This window comes from Canis lupus, chromosome 30 (assembly GCF_003254725.2).
Source record: "Canis lupus dingo isolate Sandy chromosome 30, ASM325472v2, whole genome shotgun sequence".
Classification (NCBI taxonomy): domain Eukaryota; kingdom Metazoa; phylum Chordata; class Mammalia; order Carnivora; family Canidae; genus Canis; species Canis lupus.
Window position 1 is genome coordinate 35692294 of NC_064272.1, and position 27681 is coordinate 35719974.

At 34.8% G+C, this 27681-nt stretch overlaps 1 protein-coding gene across 13 annotated transcripts in view; it reads right to left on the minus strand.

The window, feature by feature from the left end:
- MYO9A (myosin IXA) overlaps positions 1-27681 on the minus strand; it is a 263941-nt gene that overhangs the window by 65496 nt on the left and 170764 nt on the right. For 9 of the 13 annotated variants that reach the window (XM_025472276.3, XM_025472279.3, XM_025472280.3 and 6 more), the window contains 11 exons: positions 26836-26946; positions 25834-25956; positions 23799-23948; positions 22247-22566; positions 20065-21666; positions 16600-16699; positions 15885-16100; positions 7604-7716; positions 3578-3720; positions 1429-1652; positions 816-932 (listed from right to left, as the gene is read on the minus strand). In XM_025472276.3, the coding sequence (XP_025328061.3) occupies positions 816-932; positions 1429-1652; positions 3578-3720; positions 7604-7716; positions 15885-16100; positions 16600-16699; positions 20065-21666; positions 22247-22566; positions 23799-23948; positions 25834-25956; positions 26836-26946 (3219 nt within the window). The remainder of the gene's footprint in view (positions 1-815; positions 933-1428; positions 1653-3577; positions 3721-7603; positions 7717-15884; positions 16101-16599; positions 16700-20064; positions 21667-22246; positions 22567-23798; positions 23949-25833; positions 25957-26835; positions 26947-27681) is intronic. The other 4 variants (XM_049104432.1, XM_025472277.3, XM_025472282.3 and 1 more) reach the window with 2 other exon arrangements.

Below are 27681 nucleotides of genomic sequence, written 5' to 3' on the forward strand. Positions count from 1 at the left end.
GGTATGAAGCAGAGAAACAAAGATGAGCATAATAAGCAAGCAGTTGAGCAGGATTAGAAAAATATGGCCAACATTGTCTCAATGCAGACCTAGTGATTTGCTATAGCCTGATTACTACTCTTGTTATGGTCTTGAAACTCCTATTCTCTCAGACTGCATGGTTCATGTTTTTAAAAAAGCAAAAAGTCTTCTACTGAGGAAAAAAAAGTAGAAGGTACACAAGAAAGTTCTCCTGATTTCTCTTTTCATAATGAATTACAGATTGAATATAAAAATGATTAAATAGAATATGAAATTCATAGATTCTAGAAATCAAAGCATAAATTATTATATACTGTAGCATTAAAAGAAACTTTCTAAAACATGACCAATGTCATATAAAATTATGAGGTAAATCTGAAGTGAAATAAACTGATAAATTATATAAATTAGTGAACATAAACTGCTTTAATTCCATTGGGGAGAAAATGTGTAATTCCACACATATGAATATTAGAAGCTAAAGCCTAGGCCTAAAAGGATTTTGAGAAGTCAAAATAGTAGAGAGTCACAGAATCACTTCTATAATATGTGAATTCATCATCTTATAAAATTCAACATCTTAAGGTGGTGGGGGTGGGGGGAACTACTCAAGGAAATTGAAGGAAGGTATTAACCTAAGACCAGTCAGTATGCTTTCGCTACCTATTCCTAAAACAAAAACAAGGAATTTGAGAACTCTCATTGAACACAGTCTCCGTATTATGTTATCTTCCATAGCATTGTCAAATTTTTCATAAGTTAACTACTGAATATCCTAACACAGTCCAACTTACCGCCAACGCAGATGAATAAAAGCTGAAGATATTCTGCCGAAATTCTTTCAGGGCTTTTTTAAATACAACATCCACTAATGTGTCTTTCTTGCTGTCTTCATTATCTAGGTCATTCATCTGAAGGCCACAGAAAGAGTTTTTGTACACAATCAACTAATTAAAAAGAATACTAACAGCAATATTGATTGGTTCTTCAACCACGATGGTTCTGATGGTCCTGCAAGCCCCTGCTATCACTGGACCCAGGTAAAAGTATGACTAGAGAGGCAAAGTTTTATTACTACCAGATGATTTCTAAGGTCCTTCTAACACTGTATTATTCTACTGTTCTGTTACCAGAAAAAAAAAATTCCAAGTATACAATGACAAGCCTCTCCTTAACACATGGAATATAATGTGACAATTATGGTAAAATATTAAGTCCGCAAAACCCTAACTCCTGTCCACCCAGTCTGAGTAACGTATATCCTTTTAGTTACAACTTTTTCATAAAGAACAGAACACCTAACTTACAGAAGCATATGTAAACTTGATCTACAGGGGCCATATTCTGATAAAAACAAGTATCCCACAGTCAAAGCCACTTATGGACCTAACTCAGCACTCAGTGTACCTTTTTCAGAAGAAATTCATCCATACTTTTTAAATCACTGACACTTGCTATGATCTGGACAGAGTCATTTTGCCAGTGCACAGATTCCAAAGCCACATTGCTGATCTTCACACTTCGCTTCCGCTTTGCCTTTGGAGAAGGTTCTTTGTTCTCTTTGCACTCCTTCCGGCAACTACCAGGCAATTCTGGGCTCAAAGGAGGTGTCGGGTGGTACTGAACTAATTCTATAATTTAAGATAAAGTATCCAAAAAACAATTTTAGTGAAAATACTGAAATCTCCACATTCTTCCTTTTAGGTTTAACTTCCTTTAGTAAGTCATCAATGAAAAACAAAGTAACAATGTTTGTAGTCAGGCAGTTAGACAAATACAGACTGCGCATTTGTACAGAAAAAAAAATTTTTTTACATTTTTAAAAATCTAAATTCAATTTGCCAACGTATAGTATAACACCCAGTACTCATCCCATCAAGTGCCCTCCTCAGTGTCCATCAAGAAAATGTATTTTTAAATTACCACTTTACAATGGAAAATGCCATCAAGTCTCCCAAGGGGCTACAGTCTGATACTGAATACCTGGATGGGGGTGTCTTGTAGAACTGAAGCATGGATCCCGAACACCTCAGTCCCAAAGAAAAAAAAGAAGAGTACATATAACCACCCCTAGCACTGACTATTAAACCAGTCACAGCTTTACTATATTGTTTGAAAGAATATTCAGCTATATACAAATCCAGCAAACCAGTGAAGTTTGATTATTATTATTATTTCATTGCTACGGTCAAAGCCATATATGCTTCAGTGATATTATCTGTTGTTATCCTGGCAACCTGCCTAGGGAGCCACATAAGTCAACCAGATCATTTCTCCTTGGTCTCTTTAGTATTAGGATTTTCTTATACATCTCCCAAATAACTGTCTGAACTTCTCAGAGAATTCCTGGAATGCATTAACTTTGTATATAATATTGGAAAGCACAACAAATCTTCTCTGATTATACCAGGGAAATGGATTCCATATAGGTTTATCATAATCCAGAACTACATTGGGTTTGCCGAAGCCCTACCTGGGGCCTGATAAACCTGCTGGGCCCTTCTCACTTCATGAGGAATGTTCTCATTCCTTTTAAAAGCTAATTCTGATAATGAAGGAGAAAAGTAGCCTCCTACATGCTAAATGCCACCTCAGGCAGAAAGGAAGACAACTCCAATCTCAGATATGGCAGCAGAATAAAAATGATAAACATACAGAATACACGTATGTGCAAATTAGTTATCAATTAGAAGATATAAGTATCTAATCATTTCATTTAGCAAAGTCATTATCTTTCCTAAAATAAAAAATATTACTAAAGAAATTGTAATACTATTTCAGTACCAAAAACAAGTGATACCTTAATAAATTACTACCCAAAGATAAATTAAAAGCTACAATCTTAATAAATATACACCTATATACATATATCCTTACGAAGCAATGAAGTCTGCTAATAATATATGCTTCAACTAAAGAGCTACAATTATAAAGTCAGTATAGATAGTATAGTATAGCAGATCCTTAATATATAGTAGGTACTTAATACACAGCACGGTAGTTAAGAATGTGGCCTCTGGAGCTAGGCTACGTAAATTCAAATTATCAACTCTATCAACTATTACATGTGCATAAGGAAATAACTTCTCTGTGGTCAGCTTTCTCATCTATAAACTGGGAATAATAATGCCAACCCCCCAAAATTGTGAGGATCAATTGAGTTAATACATACAACATGCTTAATACAGTGCCTTGCACATGGAAAGCACTCAAATATTAGCTGCTATTATCTTAATTTTTACTAATAATACATATTTGTTAAGTGAATGAATGTCAGCTAAACTTTTACACTTTAGAAAACCAATGCTAACTGAAGATTCACCATCATTCTTAAAGTTGTTGTTGCTTCACCATTTTGTACCATACCTCCTTGGAACTTCTGTACAATGTAATTTTATAATTATCTTTTACTTAAGGAAAGATTTAACAATTCTGGTCCTATTTCATTAGACTATCTGGCCAACAGGATTGCCGTTACAAATACTAGAGGAATAATGAACTCTCAGAAAGAGTGAATAAATTATAAAGATAATCTCCACCCTCTGTCCATTTTTACCATCTGGAAACTGATGAGCTGGAATCATATCTGAGCCAGCAAAGAATGCTGAAACCTCTGACTGGGTGGCAGCTTTCACTCGGGTAGTCTTCTTCTCCCCTTGTTTCCCTTTGGCCCAGAATCTCATCTTAGCTCTCTGAGGTCTATTTTTAAAAATAAAGGTAAAAATGAAAATTAGTATGTAGCAGTGACAATATTTGTACATCACTGTAAGCTATTTAAAGACCTTTCACATGTATTGCTTCATCTAACCTTGCTTCATCTAACCTTCACACTTAGGTTTAATCATATTTAATCTTCCATTTCACATTTAACTTCAATCTGGAAGGGAGATGGTTTTCTCATCTTGAATACAAGATATAATAAGTCCTAGAGATGGGAAATAATTCCCTAAAATGACATGGCTAAAAAGTGGTGAAACTAAAATTCCACCTCAGCTTTTCTGATTCCTGAACTGCTATCTTCTCATAAGGAAGTTTCTAGCTTGGGCTTAGAATATAAACAAACAACAAAGGAAATACTTTTTAAAACATCATTGATAACCCATCACTCTAAATATATTAGTTCACTCTTTTTTTGGGGGGGAGGGGAGGAGTGTGCTAATTTCCTTCCATTCTTTACCCATATGATTGCCCATTTTTACATCACTGTAATTATGGTGAAGATACAATTTTAAACCTTTCCACTTACCATTATATAAAATAAAGGTTTTAATGTGACTCTTTTATATTCAGAAGTTATCAGTATTATTAACAAAAGCCACCATTTACTTGAGTTGTTATTTTGCTCCAGGCACAAGTGCTTACATTGGCTTATCTTTATTTATAAAAACAAGTTTACTTTCAAACTACTGTAATCATTTTATAAGTGAAAACCTAGAGACTTAAATATGAGGTAACTCTCCCAAAATTATACAACCAGTGACAAAGCTGAAAACGTCTAACTACTCTGCTATACAGCCTCATTCTTAGTGTTATATACTCCCTTCACACCTTAAGATAATGATAGCTCACATCTACTGCCCATATATCATGTATCCTAACCCTATACTAGGAGCTTATTTCTGCATTTGTTTTTTTCCTTTGTATATTCACTCAGTCAATAAAAAAAAAACAGGAGCATCTATCAGGACCCAGGCACTATGCCTTTATGATACGCCTAATTTTCACACCTACTATAATAAATAGCTCTTAATTCCAATTAACATTTAATTAATTAACAATTCCAATTAACATTAATTAATTTTAATAATTAAATTAATTTGTTAAAATTAAAATAATTAAATTAATTCTTAATTCCAATTAACAATTAATTCTTAATTCCAATTAACATACAGTGTAATATTAGGTTCAGGTGTACAATATAGTGATTCAACATTTCCATACAACACCTGTTGCTCATCACAAATGCACTCCTTTATTCCCATCACCTATTTCACCTGTCCTCTATCCATCCCATGTTTGTTCTCTGTAATTAATAGTTTAGTTTGTCTTTCTTTTTCTCCTCTTTTCTTTCTTAAATTGAGTTTGTTTATTCTCTATAATGAAGTTTGTTCTCTATAATTAAGAGTCTGTCTCTTCACCAGATACGTCACTTGCAAATATCTTCTCTCATTCCATAGATTGCCTTTTAATTTTGTTCATGTTTCCTTCACTATGAAGAAGCTTCTTATTTTGATATATTCCCAACAGTTTACATTTGCTTTGTTTCCCTTGCTCAGGAGACATATCTAGAAAGAATCTCCTACGGCCAATGTGAAAGAGGTTACTTCCTGTGTTCTCCTCTAGAATTTTTATGATTTCAGGTCTCACATTTAGATTTTTAATCCATTTTGAATTTTTTTTGTGTCTGGTGTAAGAAAGTGATAGTTTCATTCTTTTGCATGTTGCTGTCCAGTTATCCCAGCACCACTTGTTAAAGAGATAGAACAAACAAATTCAGTAAAGTCAAAGGATACAAAACCAACCTACAGCCATTTCTATACACCAGTAATGACGCAGCAGAAAGAGAAATTAAGGAGTCAATCTCATTTACAACTGCATCAAAGCAGTAAGATACTTATGAATAAAACTAATCAAAGAGGTGAAAGACCTGTATTCTAAAACTACAACAAAACTTATGAAAGAAACTGAAGATGATACAAAGAAACAGAAAGACATTCCATACTTGTGGACTGGAAGAACAAATACTATTAAAATTTCTCTACTAGGGATCCCTGGGTGGTGCAGCGGTTTAGCGCCTGCCTTTGGCCCAGGGCGCGATCCTGGAGACCCGGGATCGAATCCCACGTCGGGCTCCCGGTGCATGGAGCCTGCTTCTCCCTCTGCCTATGTCTCTGCCTCTCTCTCTCTCTCTCTTTCTGTGTGACTATCATAAATAAATAAAAATTAAAAAAAAAACTGTTTAAAAAAAAATTTCTATACTACACCTAAATCAGTTTTCCTCTTTTCTTATCTCTTTCATCTGTCTCTCTGCTCAACCTTCTAAGATACATCCTCAACTTTCTTTCCAACTATTCTAGTCATTTCTTTATGCTATAACATTTTTAATTTTCAAAAGTTCTTTTTATGATGAATGTTTCTCTTTCATGCACTCTGGTCCATGTATGCAGTTATACTTATTTATACAGAAGGTCTGTTGATTAATTTCATGTGTCTGTCTTGAAGTTTTCTTTCCCTTGCATAGTTTATTTCTTCCAAGTTGTATTATATCAATTAGTTTTCATTTCTGTGATATAAGGTGTTTTTTCAAGTGTGGTGGTAAAAAGTAAAAAAACAAGATACTGTCTGGAAGTTCTAGTGTGTATTGGTGGAGCTTCCAAACTGGTTTTCCTTCTATGGTTATCTGGCTAGTCCATTTAGTAGGGAAAGCCCCTGATACCAATATCTCTATCTAGATCTTTCCTTGAGGGTTGTACAAAGGTCCCAAAGACTTTTTGAATTGTCTGCTTAGGGGATATGTGAAATGTGGGAACTGAGTGGAAGAAAAAGCTAGGGGAATCTTAACATTCAGTATGTAAACATTCATTAAATCTCCTTATTTCAAGTATTTACCCAAGTCTTCAAATGTATCTGAGAACCTCCAAGTACAGAGATCTTCTAGTTTATCCTCTCCAGAGAATAAATCTCCAGGTTCTGCTAGGATTGGGGAAGATCAGTCAACCAAATGCTTCTTTCGCAGGTTTATCCAGTTGGTTTAGGATTCAGCTTCCTTCTATTTATTAAGACATTTAAAATTTGTCTATTTACTTTTTGGATTCCACAGCTTTATTATAGTTGTCTCCAGTTGTTTTATTGTTTGTTGTTGTTTGTCCTGCATAGGTTTTGTCATTTTAGCAATTTTGGAGGAGGAAGTAGAAATTAAATTTATATATTTAATCTGCTATGTCCAGCCATATGTTGTTCTACTATGGTATATCTTTTTCCCAAAAATTGATCTCTAGCATAATCTGGTCTGGATTTGCATTATCATGGATTATACCTCTACAGACATTGAAGAAACGGTCTTTAACAGGATTAAGAACCAAAAAGATTTCAACGTAATCTTCAAGTTTTCAGTGAAGGTTTAATTGCCTTATGTAACATAGTAAGAGAGAAAGATATTTACTTGACAAATAATAATTCCATGTACTCTTCTGAAAGGAACAGAATTATTTCATGAAAGTCTTTTCCAGTTCCATTTATAAAAACACTTAACTCAGAACAGAATCCAAATCCAAAGCTGGAAAATATTTTCAGTCTCATGTGATTTAATCTTTCTCTTAACAACAAAAACCACAGGTGGTATAGTGATTTAAAGACTTTACCCAAATCACACTGCTAAACATATAAAAGATAAAGCTCATCATGTAAATGTGAATTATCATACACCTGTCACATAGTAGGTACTTAATTTTGTTGAAAACTAGATAAATTTCAAAACTAGCTGCTCTCTCAATTATGCTTTTAAAAAGAGGCTGAGTATAAACTATAGTCAATTAGTAAATAAAATTATATTATCCCTATTAACTCTGTATATACTTTATACCTTATATCCGAATCTGAATCCTTCTGCCTCACTGCCAATTTTGTAATCTCTCCTTGAGACATAGTCTTATGTAGTTTTGCTTCTTCATCAACTGAAGAAAATCGCTGTGATGTCTGTAACAATTACATACACAAAAGACTTTAAAACCAAGTAACTATATCATAGCATTGTAATTAAAACTGAAGTTACAGAATTGAGAATTACATCCATTAAAAATATATAAAAACACATTCATATTGTTCAGCCATTCATTGAAATAAAAGAACCTACTAAAAACTCTATTAAGTTCCTAGAATAATCTGAAATAAGAGAACTTGGGTCAATGAAATGCTGAACAGGACCTACCAGCTCATGTTTTCTGATAACTTAACAAAATCAAGTGGAAAGGTAAGAAAAAAGTCAAAGCCAACTACAGATACAGACAAAAGATCCAGGATCTGATAAATCTAGAATACTAAGTATAGTCTTTCATGCCTCCCTTTATTTGTCCCTGCAATAATTATTTTTATGGCCTAACTTCTATTGTAGATTCTTATTATAACCAACCAAGGATTTAAGAAAGCTAGAATACAGGAAAAAAGAAAAAAAAAACCCACAAAAACAAAAACAAAGCACCAAACAATTAAAGATCATTATCACCACCAATGGTCTAAATTATAAACATCTTACATGGCTTTATCAAACTGGGACCTGAATTTCAACCTGCAATTTTTGTGCCATTTGTTTACTATGTACCTTTTAAAGAAAATCCCATTCAGAAGATAAAATTTCTTGTTACCTATTCAAATACTTCCCTAATATTTCATTTTTCTATAATTAAAATACCAATTACAATTGGTATTTTTCTCTAGCCTTTTAGTTTGCTAAAACAAGGACCTGTTTTATCTTCTTACCTGAAGCAATCAAAACAAAACCAAAATCCCAGACAAAATAGTTAAGAACCAGCAGTTATCCTTGAGAGATGGGAAACAAAGGAAGGGAGTCCTTCATCTGTCCCAGCTTAGTGCTGTGAGACAGTTTCCAGGCTGTGACACAGAAAAGGGGAATCCAGGGGAACCCTAGCAGATTCTCTGAATTGAATACACGAAGCTGAAAGTCCAGAGAGACTAGAGACCAAAAGAGACAGTACTGAAGAAGAAAAAGATGTATAAATAAAGAACTCTAGAGATCTTCAGAGGGTATTTAGTTGAGTACTCATTAACACTTCTATGTCAGACAACTACCCAAGACCAAGCAAAGGACCATCTGAAAGGATTAATAGTAATAGTGCTGATTATTTAAAAAAGCCAGTAATACTGCCTGTGCCCAAGAGTCAGAATACATAACTTTATGATTCCCAGGACACTGGGTGAATTTCACGGCAGGACCTTGCCTCAATAGTCAAGAACAAGTAATAGTCCAGAATAAGCCTCAGGTGAACTACTGCTCTGTTTGGGCCTAACAAGCCTTAGTTTTATTTAATAAAAATTGTATATAAAGTGTGCGACATGATTTGATTTACATATAAGTAGTAAAATGATTACTGCAGTCAGACTAAACATATCATATCTTCCCATTGTTTGTTTCTTCTTCTTTTTTTTTTTTTTTTTTTTTTTGGTGGTGAAAGCACCTGAAATCAATTCTCTTAGAAGATTTCCAGTATTCAATATGACGATACTAACAAATCTTAAAAGGAAGACCTAATTGCTTAGGAATAAATTGCTTCCAGAACCAAGCACTGATATATTACTGGGATATAACAGTCTCAAGAATATTAATCAAATACAAAAGTATCCAGCACCGGGGAATCCCTGGGTGGCTCAGCGGTTTAGTGCCTGCCTTTAGCCCAGGGCATGATCCTGGAGTCCTGGGATCGAGTCCCACATCGGGCTCCCTGCATGGAGCCTGCTTCTCCCTCTGCCTGTGTCTCTGCCTCTGTGTGTGTGTGTGTGTGTGTGTCTCTCATGAATAAATAAATGAAATCTTAAAAAAAAAAAAGTATCCAGCACCTAACAAGACAAAATTCACAAATAACAAGGCATGCAAAGAAGTAACAATATATGACTGACAAAGAGGAAAAAAGTTAATCCATCTCTAGTGACTCAAAATTGACACAAACATTGAGCACTAGGAGATCAAAGCATTGACTAAAGGGAAAGGACTTAAAATTGCATGGGATTCAAGGTGACATATTTTTAAAGGCACTGCTTCTAAGGAATATGAAGGTAAAAAAGGAATGAATGACTGCTTTTGGAGATTCAGTAGTGAAGAGGAAAAGCAGCAGAAGGGGAAAATTTAGAATCTAGAAAGGCAAAACAGAACAGGGAAAAAAAAATAGAAATGAGCCCCTCTTCCACCTCAATAAAAACAAGGAAGCAATGAAGGGAGTTGAATGAACTCAGGAAAGAAAAAACAAGATGGGGAAGAATAACTTAGAAGATGCCCAAGGGAGAAAAAAAATACAAGGGTGGATTTAAAAGGGCTGAACAAATGCAGGAAGATAATAAAGAACAGAAAGTGGTACAAAGAAAGGAGTAAAAAAAGTCAGAGAGAAGGTGGTTGAGATTGAAGACAGGAAAAAAAAGAAAAAACTTATTTATAATTGGAGTCCCTGAACAAGAAAAACAAAACAGTGGGACCCAATATTTAAAACTGTAATCCATTAAAGTGTTTCAGAAATAAAGCAAAACTAGAATTTATACACACACACATACACACACACACACACGAGTCCTGTAGGTATATTAGATAATTCATCTGTGATGATGAACTTAAAGACATATCAGATATAAAGAAAAAAATTCTGAAGGTCTCCAAGTAAAAGGATCAAATAACTCCTTTATAAGGACAAGAGAATTAGACTGGTAACAGACACTGAAAATAAAAAATACAGTGACACAAAATAGCATTTTCAAAAAACTCAGGTATGAATCAAGTATGAATTAAAGTATAAATCAACAATTTTAAACACAGCTAAGATGTCCCTTCAAATATCAAGACTACAGAAAGAAATTAGGGAATTCCATATGTATGAGCCTTCCTGAGTAATGTATTAGAAGCAGAGCTATATTCAATCAAGAGATAAATATGGAAAAATCAGCAAAATATTTGATGTGATCATTTAATATATTTAATAGATATAAGATAAAAAGCAAAGCTGGGGACTACAGTGAAGAATATGTAAAATTAAATATTCTGACAAATAGAAATAAAACCCTAAAAAACAAAAGGTAGGGGAAGAGTAGAGACAAGAATAATTCACCAATAGTTGTGTCAAAATAGGTGAGAATTTAAAAAATATTGTTATAAATAACTAACTTGAGAGTAATTACTTAAATTAATATATACTAAATTAAGGATTTTTAAAAGTCATATACAAATCAACAGGAAAAGAAACTCCCCTATATCAAAGAAATTTTAAAAAGTAAAAGAGAGGGAAAAAAAGTAATATAAACACAGCAAACTTAACATAGCACAATAACATAAAACTATAAGAAAGATAAATGAGACTGCATCTATCAGCTATATCAGTAAACAGGAATAGATTTAACCCATCTATAAGGCAAAAAAATTTGACTTACAAAATAGGAATCAACTACATTGCATACACAACACACATCTAAAACTAAAGGATCCAGAAAGGCTAAAAAGAAAAGGATGAGAAAAAGTATTCCAGGCAAATGGAAATATAATTAAGAAAACACAGGCTGAGATATAATGGTTTAAGTACAATTCAACCAAAAGCACTGAATGTAACAAAGGACACTTTTCATTCCAAAGGCCACAACTCAGAATAAATAAGAGGGAACTTTAACACAGCATTCTCTGTATAATGCAGATCAAATGTACAAAAAATAGTAAGGATACAGAAGACAAACAACATAATCAATAAGGAAGAGATTATGATTATATACTGAAAATTTCAGAATACAGAATATACCTACTTAAAAAATGCACATGGTACATTAATAAAAACTGACCATGTATTAACTAACAAAGAAAATGAAAACAGTAAATTTGATCCAACAGAAGCATTACAGATACTCTAATCACAGCACAGTAAAACTAGAAATATAAAAATGTTCTTCCTCTGAAAACAAAGATTTTTATTAAACAAATTTTAGGTAAAAAATAAACTGAAATTACAGATTTTCTAAAAAAATAATTAAAAACTTAATACACAGTATAATAAGATACATCTAGAGTAGTGAACAGAAGAAAACTCATAGCTTTAATAACCTGTATCAATAAAAATAACTTAAATAAATTCCCCACTTAAAAGGTAAAAAAAATAAGACAGTAAATTTAAGAAAAGGAAATAAACATTATATGTTCTCATTCATTTGGGGAATATAAATAATAGTGAAAGGGAATATAAGGGAAGGGAGAAGAAATGTGTGGGAAATATCAGAAAGGGAGACAGAATGTAAAGACTGCTAACTCTGGGAAACGAACTAGGGGTGGTGGAAGGGGAGGAGGGCGGGGGGTGGGAGTGAATGGGTGATGGGCACTGGGGGTTATTCTGTATGTTAGTAAATTGAACACCAATAAAAAATAAATTAAAAATTAAAAAAAAAGGAAATAAATAATAAAGGTAAAGGCGGAAATCAGTGGAGAATGGAGGTGGAGGGAAATTAGGCATAATGAAGAAATCAAAATCCTGTTATTTGGGAAAAGACTTTAACAACAAAGACAAATGACTAGCTAACTTAAAGAAAAAAAGGAAAAATGTAAGTCTACAAAATATGAAATGATAAAAGAGAAATAACAACTGAAACAGAATTTTTAAAAATCATGAGACTAATTTCCAGATTTCTATACAAATAAATCTGAAAAGTTAGACGAAATTAATAATTTCATATGAACAAATTATTTACCAAAATTGACTACATTAGATAGAAAGATTACAAGGCTAAATTCTCTAGAAGAAATATAGTTATCAAGGAATTATGCCACAAAAAAGTACGAATCCCAGATAGTTTCACAGGGAAATTCTACTAAATCTTTAAAGAGTAAAGAGTTGTGATGCTATGAACCATCCCTAACTTTTTGGGGAGAATAAAATACACATATAAATACTAAGTGCATTCAATAGTATAGCTGCTGCACTGCGACTGCCAATCTGGTTCAATATCAACCAGATTTCCAATTTGCAAGAAACATCTCAAAATTATCAGCTCAGGTTCTAAAATTCTATAAACATCCTCATCCTGGCTTCCCCTTTATGAGAAATTACTAAGACCTAGTCAAGGTAGATTTTCCTTCATTGTAAAATAAGCTAAGCAACTTAGCCTTGCTCAATCAACAGTTTTTCCTAGCTGTTTTTTATGGAGTGAACAGTGCAGAAAAGGAAAATTCAACACAGATAAGGACTGGGGAACATTTCAGATAATAACAAAGAGAAACAGGAATATAAGAAGTGACAGAAATTTAGGGGTTAAAATGAGGACTTTATCTTACCAGAGATAAGACAAATTTTGGGGAGCTACTTGGGAGCCATGCCCATAGAGATGACTGCTTTCTGTCTAGGGATGACAGAGGAAACTGCAATGTTACCTATACCAATCCTACTAATAAGGAAAAGAAATGATGTGACTAACTCATCATCTAGAATACTGAGAGACCAAAAAACTATATGAAAACCACCTTAAAAATATTACATGACAGAACGTGTCATTCTTCCTGGGTAAAAGGCAACAGAGTGGATAGAAGAACTTAGTGAAAAGAGTGTCTGGAGATGAAATTACTCAAATGGCAGAATTAAAGGCAGAAAGTTAAAAAACAAAACAAAACAAAACAGAACCCATAAGGAGGGAAACTCCTACTCTTGTCTCTACTCTTCCTACCAGGTAACAACAAATTAATGACTGATGAATTCAGGGGGTAAATGCTCATCAAATCCTCTTCTAGTGATTCATTTATAACTGTCTTTATCTCATTAGATCAGTTATTTCACAAATAGAAAGGTCAGATGGCTTCTTCCAAGATTAATGATTCTCTTTAGCAAATGTCAGAGTGATAGGATCATTTTGTCCAGGAAAAAAAAATCCAGTTTTTAAAAATTCATGTGCCTAGAAAATCAAGCCTATTTAAAATCCTGGAGATGTGTGAATTTTTTAGAATTCAGTAGATCCCATTTACAAACAATTAGTCTACATATTCACATTATCAGATAACATTAGAACATAGCATATTTTCAAGATAAACACACAGAAACATTTTAAACTGTTCCTACCCTTCCCACCCCCATCCCCCATAAGTATCAATCAGCATATTCTAGAAAGCAAAGCTTCTTCATGCAAGTGTCCACCAGAAACAAACACCACCACCTGTTCCTAAGATAGCTAGTGATGAAACAGAAAGACAGCGAGAAAGCTAGAGAAGAGACTATATACACTGTGCGGGGAGGCAGAGTGCTCTACAACTACTGGCATGCAGTGACCGTCAAGCAGGTGAACAGAATCACAGGCAGAGGCTACCCGCTAGGACCCGTACAGGGGCTGAATGCTCCAAGCAGAAAGCCCAACTTCTGGTTCATCTCAGTAAGAGTTTTCAGCGAGGAAGAATTCTACCACCAAAAAGACTAATAAGGTTTGTAACAAAGAAAACTCTCAGGAACAAAACAGCAATTACAAATGCTAACTTTTTCCACAAATGAAAAATCTATGTATACTTTAGAAAATAATTCAAGTATGCTCCCTATTTACACTAAAAAAATTAAGCAATATTTTTCATTAAAATTAGTTGCTCCAAAACATAATTTCATCTTTAGCTACTAATCACGCGATAGAGTATGTTTCATTATTTAGAACTCAAAAACGGTACCTCCAAAATGGAGTTATTTTACCCTACACTGAAGAGAGGGCTTTGGCTCTAATTACATATACTAATGTATAAACATAAGATTATTTCCAACTTTTACAATCCTACAGTTTAGCTCATTTATCTAATTAAGGGTTAATGACTCATTTATCTAATTAAGAGAATTGGTCATACAGTTTTCTGTTTTTATTTTTTCTTTCTTAGACTATTAAGAAATATTGAATTCCCGTCTCAGTGGGGAACCTACTTCTTCCTCTTCCTCTGCCTGCTGCTCCCCTTGCTTGTGTACAATCTCTGTGTCAAATAAAATCTTAAAAAAAATTAAAACTGGGCATTTCTAACAGAAGATAAAGACAACGAGGATATTCTAGAAGTTAGCAAAAAATGTAATTCTTTGGCACAAACTGTTTCAAACAGTTCAAAGATAAAATATTTAATATTAGAAATCCGACTTAAGGATATGCATGGAAATAAAATGCATGTTATCACTCCACTTAATCAATAATAATGTTTTTAGTACATATTAGACATACAGACCCCTTATATTGTGTATTTTCCAGGGCAATTCCAAAATCAAAAATTTTATATCCATAAATACATTCATACTTGTCAAACTATATATTCCTAATTTTGGCTGAAATATGATGATAAAGTTCTATTCTTAGTCAAATATTTTGACTAAGCACAGCTTTATTCAAACATAACATTCAAATATGTTATAATTTGTGATTATACAAATTCACATTACATACAGCCTTTTACCTGGCTAGGTTGGTCCAGGAAAACATGTTTGGCATTGCTCATTAATTTATTAAAAAATTCATGTTTATTTTCTATTATTAAAAAATGGGGGAGGGGAAGCAAGTTTAAAGGCCTAAAATAAAATAAAATAAAATAAAGACACAGAGTACCATTATTTCAGTTAAAATCAACTGGATTATTTAACATATACCCTATTCACTAGACCAAATGTCAATCAGCAAACTATGCCCAGAACATCAAATACAACCCACTGCCTGCTTCTGTAAATAGTTTTACTGGAACAAAGCCCTGCCCCATCATTTACTTATTGCCCAAGGCTGTTTTCACTCCACAGCAGAAGCAGAGTTAAATAGTTGCAACAGAAGCTATACGATCCACAACATCTAAAATACTTACTATCTGGCCCTTCACAGAAAAAAAAACATGAGGACTCCTGCTCCAGACCTCTTAAGACAGAACAGAAAATCTCTACATTAGTGCTAAATTAAATAATTTTATTTTCCTAACTTATGATTTGACACACACTGTTGAAGTGTCTTTTATCTGAGTCCTATCAAATGAAGGTCTGGCTTTGTTGCTGTGTTCACTGAGGTTTCCCATGTACAAACCATTTTACGAGGAAGAAGCTGTGAAGGTTAGCTTTAGATTAGCAAAGGCTATTCGCTATTCCCATCAGATTTGCTTGTGGCCTATTTTTCTTATATTGCTGTAAAATTACCATTTCGGAGTCACTGTGAGAGGCCTGACCCACGCTGGGTGCAGGCCCTAGCTCAGAGTGAGAAGCTTGGTCAAGGGAGAGAAGGGGCTCAATAATGTCATCGTAATCATCTTCCTCTGTATCCCCCTCCCCATCGGCAAAAGTACCTCTAGTCAAGAAATCGGAGCGCGTCCGCGCCATTCGAGCTTTCTTTTTATGGGCCGGTCTGGCAACCTGCTTGACCAAATGATAAAACAAATAACACAACAATTTTTGGTTTTGGTTTGGTTTTTTTTGGAGATGATGCCAATGAAAGACAGAGAGCTCATGAATTTCTTGAAACATCCCTCCACCCCGCTAGTAGTGTCCTTTCTACTAGAAGTGACAGAGATAACCAAAAGCAATCCATATATATTACTCCAGACAAAGGACAAAAATGGAAGCTAAGTCTACACTGTTCTCCATAGCCAAGGAAATCATCTTTCACCGCCATTGTATGTCACCAAAGCCACTTGCATAAATTGCCTTCTTTTTTTATGCAATATCTTTTTTGTAGACATAATCTGAAATTTTAGTCAACATTCTCTCCCTAAGTATGACAAACTTAAATCATGGCTTCTTTTGTATAAACACTTGGGAGTAAATGCATAAATGAGATGCTCTACCTATAAGAATAATAATTTCCAAAATAGGTGAATCTATTTTACATAAAAGATAGATAAAATTTAATACTTACCTCTCCTTGGCCCGGCCCAGTTAACTTCACAGGTTTCCAAGTTGGTTCATCTTGTTTACGGAGTTGAGGATTTCCACTGTTTAAGGCTTCCTTGTTAGCACTTAGGGTAAAACAAAAGGATTACAATTCAATTCCTAGCAGACATCCCACGGCGGAAGTCTTAAAATACAGCATGAAATATAGCCTAACAAACCACGTCAAAGAATTCTAGCAAATTACATAAATACTTGCAGATCTTATTCAATTCCCAAAACAACATACCAATTTTTTCTGCTTACCTAATTAATAGTATCAAGAACTGACATATGTGACTGCATTACTAGAGGCCTGTCCCTGATAATCACTTGGTATGTTCCACTCTGACATACATTTAAGATTAATAGCAGCAGAATTAGCTCAAGAAAACTAATGTATTTGATGATAAGGGAAAATGTCACATATCCCCAAATCTTTAGAATTAGTCTTAGAAGGGACCTTTTATTCTAATCATGATAAAATACCTGATAAGTAGCTACCAAGTGATATAGATTCCATATTACTTTGTTTTATACTAAGATGGCTCCTATTGATTAGCAAATTTTTTTTAAAGATTTTATTTATTTATTCATGAGAGAGAGAGAGAGAGAGAGAGAGAGAGAGGCAGAGACACAGGCAGAGGGAGAAGCAGGCTCCATGCAGGGAGCCCAATGCGGGACTTGATCCCGGGTCTCCAGGATCACGCCCTGGGCCGAAGGCAGGCGCTAAACCGCTGAGCCACCCAGGGATCCCCCAGTTTCTTTCTGAAATCTCTGTGCAGCTTTCATCTATTATCTAAGTTTTAAAACTTTGTTATACAGAACAAAATCAACACTAGCAGGATAACAAATTGTTATCAAATTAAAGGAGGTATGCTATACAGATGGTATAGAGTTACCTTGTGAAAATTTAATTTTGCTTGAATAACCACACAATGTGACTACTTTATCATTAAATTCTGTGTTGAAATGGATATCTGATGAAAATCTGAAAAGAGTCCAGAACTTTCATGGCCCTAATTACCTATATTAACCCAGTACCATGAGTCTTAAAATTTATCAACATGTTGCTCATCTGTCCTTCGCAGAACTATAGTTCACAAGAATCATACCTTACATTTGAGCTTAGCACTGGGTTTAAAGTAGACACTAACTTATAATACAAGTTGGCAGACTAATTGCTCTATCTTTCAAAATCTTCCAATCTTCAATCTTAATTTTTACAAATGAAGACCTAGAGGCTTTAAGAGGTTTTTCTTGTCCTTTGCCCTATGCAGTAAGTCCTTAAACAAACCTAAATAGATGGCAATCTTTGCTAGCTAAAGGCTTCTCAGAGATCTCCCTTTTTGACCAATGTATGATCAACCCCAGCAATCCTAGGCTATCCTAAAAGATTCCTTTTTATTAAAATCTCTCTTGCCACAGTTAAGCCTATTGGCCTTTGATTTGTGCACAAAAGAGAGAAACAATTAACAGGATCTTCGACAGCACCTGACAACCCTAGCCAACTTTTAAAAATTCATAGCATTTTCTTTAGATTTTCCCATGATTTCTTTTTTGTCTTCCTTCATTAACCAGATGAAGACCACTATGCATTTATCTATGGCATAGAAAGAACACTAAAGTTACTTCCTAATCATGAAACTCAATAGTGATTCCTAATCATGAAACTCAAGTTCTAGTCCCAGCTATCTCTCAGTATGTGACCTTGAACAAGTCATTTCACCTTTACAGGCCCTAGTGATCCAATCTATAACATATGGGAACTGAACAAAATAAATTGAGAAACAACAACACTTATGATTCTATAAAATGCAACAAGAGAAGATCTGAAGTATGAATGCTACTTAAGCTTTCACATAAAAAAAAAAAACCTAATACATAATCATTTTAAAGAAAAGCAGGTCATAATGAGGTAAGAAGCAAACTAGATCAAGTAGCCTTAAGATTGTTTATCTTGGAGAATGATAAAAGGAGTTTACAAGAATTCATAAGAATGATTAATGTTTTTGAAATCTACAAGTTCTACAGAACACATCCATGGATCCAACAGTTACACACACACATACAGCACATACATATATCACTAAACTTAATCAGAATGACAGGAAATAATGTTTTTAACACTCTGATGAGCTTATATATACTACATAAAGTCTTTGAACTTTGGGGCAATCTCAAGGTTAATGGGCAAGTACAGGACCTCAAGCTGTCCTTTAGTCCAGCAGCATTTCATAATAGCACACAAAAATCCCTGATGGAAAAATATCAATAATCCCTTGCTTATATTTACAAAGTGTTTCTATAAAATCTTTACATAATTTTAAAGACTGAAAGATTAAAAGCTCAAGCTATGGGGTGCCTGGGTGGCCCAGTGGTTGAGCATCTGCCTTTGGCTCAGGTCATGATCCCAGGGTCCTGGGATCAAGTCCTACACTGTGCTCCCCACAGGGAGCCTGCTTCTCCCTCTGCCTATGTCTCTGTCTCTCTTTGTGTCTCTCATGAATAAATAAAATCTTAAAAATAAAAAAAAATTTTTTAAATCATGCTATGATGAGAGAAAAGGTTATTTTTCACAGTAAATGTGAAATTTAATTTTTTTTTAGTCCTAAGATATAAAACCTCCTTTTACTTAAACACTGACATTCTCCCACAAGAACTGAAAAAATCCACAGTATAAAAAGACTTAATATAAATTTCTTAAATTTTATGTTTGTTGTCATGTTCTACCTAAAAAGTGCTTTTCTCATGGTGACCACTAGTTAAGAAAACTTAAAAGCATAAAGAACTTTCTTTCACTTATATGAGGCATCTACTTAAGTAGTCAAACTCTTAGAAAGTAGAATGGTGGTTGCCAGGAGCTTGGAGTAAGGGAAAGGGGAGGAGCTGTTTGATGGGTAATAAGAGTTTCTTTTGCAAGATGAGAAAGTTCACTGTCCTATACAATAAAGATTGGTTAGGATGGTAAATTTTTTTTTTTTTTTAGGATGGTAAATTATATTCTTTTTGTGTTTGTTTGTTTTTCTTACCACAAAAAAAAGTATACTTACTGAAGACCATAAATAGGCTAATCGCTGAGACAAAGTACATTAACTTTAGGTTTAAAGCCTGACACTATCAAGCTTGGACTTGCCACACCTGAGAGATATAGGGCTACCAGCGTTTGCTGAATACTACTATGTTTACAGGTGCTGTACTGCCCTTCACAAATGCTTTCTCACCTAATGAGGAGGAACCCAAAAACTCTATCTGTGGTTAGTCAAAGATTCCTATGGTATAATTATATCCAATTTCAGGTAACAGGTAGAGTCAACAATTAGGGAATTTTTTTTTACACTGAGAAAATGGCTAATTTCAGTAGCACCCATACACACAGTTGAGGTAGATTAAGGCACCTTAATAAAATCCTCCAAAGTTTCCCATTTATACATCAAATGTTTGCTTCACTTACAGGGAAATATTCATATTGTCCTTTGGCGTGAAGAAAATAACACTAGTAGTTCCATCTCTGGAAGGGTCATCAGATTTGTGGCCATAAGACTGAGTTGGTCTATGGTGTTCTCTTTTTGAAATACGATTATTAGAAAGTTTACAGGCTACATTCAGTTGGGTGCACATTCTGTCTGTCTTGGAAAATTCCTTGTTAGTAGCAGATTGGTATGGGCCTCCTTTCCTTTCAAAGAACAAGGTGACAGGTCGGTCTTTCTGGGATAGGTGAGCAGAAGGACTATCTTTTGAAAGAAGAGCTGCATCTTTTACAGTTACTGATGGAGGCCCTAGAACACTGGGTTCTTCCTTATTTGGGGTATTCAGAATGAGGAGAGAGGATGATCTCTCTACTCTTTGCTTTGATGGATGGAAAGATGGTGCCAGGAGGGACTCCTCAGTTCTCGGCTTTTCAATGGTCTTGAAGGCTTTACGCTCCTTCTCTAAAATATCTGTTTGCTTACGAATCTGTTCCATCATCTCTTTTTCATTCTGTTGCTGCAACTGCTTTTGCCTTTCTTCCTTTTCAATGTTTAGCTTTTCTAACTTCTTCAGCACAGTATTAGAAGAATCTGTATTCAAAGATGTAACAACTTGATTTTCTCCTGAGAAGTGGTACTTTCTGGCTTCTCTGTTGACATCCAAAGTAAGAGATGAAAGGGTTTCTTTACCTTCTAATAGCTTGTTTCTCTGGATACTTGTATCTAGTTGGGAACTTGTTTTCAGTGGGTCTTGTTGGGGAATATAAAAAAATGTAGGCAAACTATTTGAAATAAAAGGGTCTCTCAGCTGTGGCTTACAGGTAATAGATTCAGAACTACAAACCAGTTTTTCCTTCATAGTCCCATTCTTCAAATGCACTGAGTCAGAGGGTGTCCCCTTTTCAATCAATGTATAGTTAGTCTCACTTGAGGCACTGAGGGCATTGTCCTGTGAATCAAATTTTGGACTGCTAGGTATTTTAGGTGATAGAAACTGCAAGTCTCCTTCATCTAAAATTATGGACTCTAGTTTGCTCTTTTGGCTTTCCTCACAACTCAGAAGTTCCAAGCTTCCTTGAGAGCTTTCACTGTCAGGTGTACCCTGTAGAGACTGAAGGCCTTCAGTGAGTTCTGCAGACCATCTACGTTCCTCTGAAGGAGACACACCACCAAGAGAACGAACTTTCAACAATTCTAAACTAAATATAGCTTGCTCTAGTTCTCTCATTCTCCGACTCTCTCTTTTGGCCCGACCTACTTTTTTCTGGTGGAGATCCTCCAAGGACTTAGGTCTCTCTCTTACAATCACTTCTTCCTGTAAGTCCACACCACTTTGACTTCTGGCTCTTTCCTGTCGCTTGTTTGGGGACTCTTTCAAGCAGTCCGTTGAACTTTCCTGGCTAATTCGATTGCTTTCTATCACAGATTTACATTCCTCTATAGCTTTTACTCTGTTGTCAAAGGAACAATCCTCCCATTTTGAAGGGTCTGATCCCTGAATTTCCAGAGCTCCATATTGCTCAGTATTTGCCAATCCAAGTTCTAGTTTTGTTTCTTTCAGTCTTTGTTCTTTTAAGACTTTAAATCTATATAAAAACAGGAAAAAATGGGTTAGCGACACCTTTTAGTTACTACTGGAGAGAATACATTTTACTGAGAATTTAAGAAATAAATGGAAAGTTCCAGAATTTTCTTTGTAAGCTAACATGGACAAACATTTCATAATTCTATTTCTATGAGTGAGACGATATTTTATCAAATGCATTATTTCTAATAGGGCATTCTAGTCAAAACATAAATTAACTCAGAAGTAAAGTTCTCATTTAAAAAATCTTTAAGATAAACCTTAAGTTTCTAAAGGTAAACACAACTGAATATTGATGATTTTTAAAGACTCAACTGAATGTAAAAGTTAATTCTTAGCAGTTAAAACCACAGACAATCTTCAATCCAATTTAATTCAGTAAACATCTATTTAGCTTCTATTATAGACCATATAATGTGGGTTAAAACTGCTAAGAGTATCACAGCCTACTGGAGAAGACAAAATTGTACATAACCAATGCTAATACAAGTTAGACAAGTGTTAGAGCAGAGAGATACAAACAAAATAACAAAATACTTGCAAAGACAGAAAGGAGTAATTATCACAGACACAAAGATTACCTTTGTCTTGCTCTGAATCCTCTACATACTGATTGCAAAAGGATAATTTTGTTCCTTTGTTCTTGATACCTCTTACTTTCCCTGTAGCCTTTCCATCTTGTCTGAATACAGACAGCAGCCATGTGTCTCCGCCTGTAGTGCTCCTTCCATCTCTGCTGGATGATGATGGCTGCAGTCCGGAGCTCCAAATACCGCTGCCTCTCCAAGTGAGCACGCCAGGAAGCCTGGAGAAGAGTGGCTGCACTAGTCATGACTAAAGCATCCTTCTGCACAGCTACATTTCTGACTTGCTTCTGATTTAGGTAATTCCTCCAGAATCGCTGTGTGGGAAAAACAATAGAAACTGCTGTAATAAATTCTTATACTGTATTTTTTTTCACAAAAAAAAAGAATAAATTTACTATGTCAAAAATAAAGGTTACGTGGCTTAACAGTTAAATTGTACACAACTGAAGGGGGAAATAAGAAAGGTTTTTTTTTCCAGATACGCTTGGTTAAAACAACTCTTTTACTTACATACTATAAGTTCAATGAAGTTAATTATGAACTTAATCTAAAAATCTAAAAATTTTGATGCTTTAACAGATTACATTATCTTCTCATGCTATAGTTTGCCAATAATAATGGGATTAAAAAACATTTCAAAGATTAAGATTCTAAAAATTTTCTTGATAAGCAGTAAAGGGCCTATGGAGAAAAATGGTCATCATATAAATCAATGAGGAAGAATATAAAACAGATAAATATGAATAAGATACCTATCATCCAAAATGAGTATAGAGCAACAACAATGTATATATAGAACTCTCAAGTATCAATCAGGAAACTATCAAATAAAAATAACTATGTCAATAAAAATTAAGGCACATAATTCTGTTGCCCTAATAATATTTTATAAGACACTGTAACTATAAATTCAATTTAATTTAAATTCAATTCTATCAGTATTTATCAATAGTCTATTATTATATGCCAGGTAATCTGCTAGGTGCTATGAACATTTCAAAAATGAGTAAGAGGGGTGCCTGGATGGCTCAGTCAGTTAAGTGTCTGACTCCTGGTTTCAGCTCATGATCTCATGGTCATGACATCAAGCACTGTGTCAGGCTCTGTGATCAGCAGGGAGTCTGCTTGAGATTCTCTTCTCTCCCTCTGCCCCTCGCCCTCTGCATTCTCTCTCTCAAATAATAAATGTTTAAAAAAGATGAATAAGGGCAGCCTGGGTGGCTCAGCGGTTTAGTGCCGCCTTCAGCCCAGGGCATGATCCTGGAGACCTGGCATCAAGTCCCGCGTTGGGCTCCCTGCGTGGAGTCTGCTGCTCCCTCTGCCTGTGTCTCTGCCTCTCTCTCTCTGTGTCTCTCATAAATAAATAAATAAAAATTTTAAAAAATATATTTAAAATAAATAAATAAAAATAAAAAAGATGAATAAGACACATCCTCATCTCTGAAGTTTATTTTCTTACTCAAATGTTTCACAATAAAATTCTAGTTACTAAAATAAAGGCCAAATAAACTAACAAACATCACGTGAGAAATCCTTTGCTTCTAACCTGGATAATGATGGATGCCTGTCTCAGGTGGAGGAAATGCTGCCTACACAGCAGAACCCTGAACCATCGCTGCAACAATATGATTCTGCGGAGCACCTCTTGGTGAAGCAGATCTTGTAGGTGTTGTCGTTCCTGCTCCTTTAGGAACACCTACCAAATGGACAAAAGATGAGGAATACAGCTTAAGAAGAAATAAGAAATTTATTTCATGAATCATCCTTTCCATGGTAAGCTTCTTTAGAGAAGAACAAATACAATGGTACACATGAAAAGCAGTAATGATAAATATTTCTATCCATTTATCCAAAGAAGTCATTCTCAAATTGGGGGGGGGGGGGAGCACTTGACGGGATGAGCACTGGGTGTTATTCTGTATGTTGGCAAATTGAACACCAATAAAAAATAAATTTATTATTAAAAAAAAGGAGACATTAGAATACAGAATGGGAAATGGAAAAATGAACATGAATATAAAATTCCCAGTCTTAGATATTGTGATATATTACTCCCTTAGGACACTGACCCACCATCATGAGCCAATTGCCACTGGTAACATGTCATTTTTCATATTTTCAAGGATGTTAGCGTGGGGGGAAAAGGGTTGAGAACCATAGATCCTGAAGTTTGATGATGATATGAATAAACCAGTAAGTCTTTTTGAAACCCAGTATGCATCAAAGGTTTCTTGCTACTGAAGGCTATTAATCCATCGTTTATATACTCTTTCATTCCACTAGGGATATAGGGGAAAACAAATACAACTTATGACACAAACCCTCTGGAAATAGGATTTGCACTTTACCCTTAAGAGCAGGTAGATATAAACAACTATATATATTTAAGTTGTACAATGTGATATTTTGGTATATGTATTCACTGTGAAGTAATTACCACAAACTAATTAATAAATCCATCACCGCCCACATCTGTCAAAAATTTTAAACTATTTTTTTAAAAAAAGAATAGAGATTAGATACACAAAAAGGAAAACAGTAAACTATAAGGCAAAAGACAGAGGCCTCTACCTGAGCAAAACAAGGAGTTGGAAATAATAATAAATGACCATGGAGGGCAGCCCAGGTGGCTCAGCAGTTTAGTGCCGCCTTCAGCCCAGGGCCTAATCCTGGAGACCCGGGATCAAGTCCCACGTCAGGCTCCCTGCATGGAGCCTGCTTCTCCCTCTGCCTGTGTCTCTGCCTCTCTCTCTCTCTCTGTGTATCTCTCATGAGTAAATAAATAAAATCATTTAAAAAGAAAAAAAAGAACATGGATATGGCAGCGTATACAGGGGCCAACAGAACAATTAATCTTCATAAAGAAGACATTAAATGGTGTGAAGTCACAATATGGAGGTTCTTGAAGAAGAGAAAGATGTTTGAATTTAATGAGGAGGTTATCACAGGACTATTATTAGGCAGGAAGTCAACATAAAAGAAAGAGGTATATTAAGATGATGATTTTCATACTATGGATAGAGTGAGTTAAATGGAATGATAAATAGGCTGAAATCAGATAAGGGATCTGTTACTACAAGAGAAATATAAGTGAGAGCTTAAAACAGTAAAATGCAAGCAGTAGGAATGAAAAAAGGGAGAGATGTGAGAATCATTTGCAAGGAAAAAAAGAAACAGAACTTTGTAAAAGGACTAAAATGAAGGGTAGGCCAAATCTCATTACAGGTTTTAGCCTAAGAACCTAGAAGAAGGATGACAGAGAAAAAGAGTAGTTGATAAAATAAGGACAATAGGGGAATCTCGATAAGGTCACTTTGAGCAAGCTGAATTGAAGATTACAGTAGAATACCTGGGGAGAGATTGTTTTCAGGCAATTAAAACTAAAGGTAGAACTAGAGCATTTGCCAGAACTCTTTGGTTAATACGGACTATATTAAGTAAAAATCCTGGCCTAGTCAATTTCTTTATGGTATCTGGTACACTATCTTTTTCATGAATGTTCTCATGGGCAAAGATTGCTATTATTATTTAAATATAAAAATGCACTCAAATTTGACAAGGACCATATATATTATATTTACCATGGATTTTCCAACTTGATAATTATCTGAATTAAGACTTATTTTCCTGAAGAAATCCTGAATGTTAAATTTGGATGGAATAATATTTCGGGGAAGAAGTACGTGGAAGTGGCTCACAAAATCCTGAAAAATGAAAAGAAAAATATTGTAAAATCACAAGAATATTATATGTCAACAAGGTGCTAAACTAGCTAATTATCCTTTTATCGATCCTGCCCTCACCTTGAAACAGACTTAAACCAAGAAATTATTTAATTGAAAAAATTACAAAATAATTAATTGGTAAAATGGGGGTAGGGAGTAGAGAGAAGATAATTTGTTATCAAAGGGGAATGGAAGAAGAAAAAGGCAGAAACTAATTATCCCTTTGAGAAAGCTGTATTAAAGAGAAAAGAAAAAGTTATTTAATAAGAATTGAAATTTTTAGCAGAAAAGTATGCAAAGGTATCAGCTATTACATGGTATAACTGAGAATGAAGCTTTCCCTCCCAGAAACAGCAAAGAACTTGGTCAGCTGCTAAAAAGTTTCAATATATTTTCTATACCTATAGCAGCAATAGCTGATAAGAATAACTGTAAGCCTGCTGACAGCTTACTATGAAAGAAAATCTTACTGGGATAACTTTACAGAAAAGGGAATGGAATCTTGTGAACTAGATAGTTTTATTAAATTATTTCAATTACTGGAATAATCAGTAGGAAGAACTACTGTATTATGAGTAAACTTAGTACTAGCAAACATTCAGATCAAATGAGAATAGCCAGGAACTAGAGTCTATCATAACACAAATTTAGTAAGACTGCTGCCATTCAATAGAAGTGAGTATTCTCTACCCTTTTTCAATTCTGTATACAAAAGATGGAATGGAAATGAGTAAGAGAAATAAATAGGTGAATCCCAAATAAAAAATAAGCAAGCCACAGGAATAATTTACTTAAGTGTATATACACTTAAATATCACCATAAAAGCATAACCTGGAAAAAAAAAAAAAAAGCATAACCTGGAAAGAGTATTTGCAGCTGTAGCCAGATTGGCGAATTCGAACTGTCTCTAGCATCCCAGTGTACCGAAGCTGTCGAAGTACCAAGGCATCATTGAATCTTAATGGCAGCTGTAACAAAGCAAATGGAAAAAATGATTAACCTGGACTAAGAGATCTCCCAATTAATGTTTCTCTTATAAGTATGGTTAACTTCTGAATATCTAAAAATTGACTGGAGGTCGTCTGGTTAAGACATAGCAGAGGGATGGGAAAACCTTACCTCCCCATCTGGCAGCTTCAAAAAAGTTCTAACTGCCTGACCCTCGGGAAAAAGGAGAAACCAAGCTTCCAGGCTTTTCTAGTTGCAGAGAGGGAGAGGACCTTCAAAGCTAAAGAGAAATGTAGTTGCCCACAGGAGGAGGCCACATAATCTAGCCACTATAAAAATCTATAACCTACTCGTATACAGTCAAGAGTAACTATTTTTGTTTATATTTAAGATTTTCCCTATAATCTCACTCAGAAACCACCTACCCCCCTCTACAAGTGGCCTTAGTTAACTAAGAGCTGACAAATTCTTCTTTCAGTAACTAGTACGAGGTTAGGAGTAGCTTATTTCCTGGGGCACCTGGGTAGCTCAGGTAAGCATCCAACTCTTGGTTTTGGCTAAGGTCATGATCGTAGAGTCATGAGATCGAGCCCCGAGTCGAGCCCTACATCAGGCTCCTCACTCAGTGGGAGTTTGCTTGAGATTCTCTCTCCCTTTTCCTCTGCCTCTTACCCCACACCTCCCCCGCTCTCAAATAAAAAACATCTTTAAAAAAAAAACACACACAAAAGAGTAGCTTATTTCCCTAAACACTT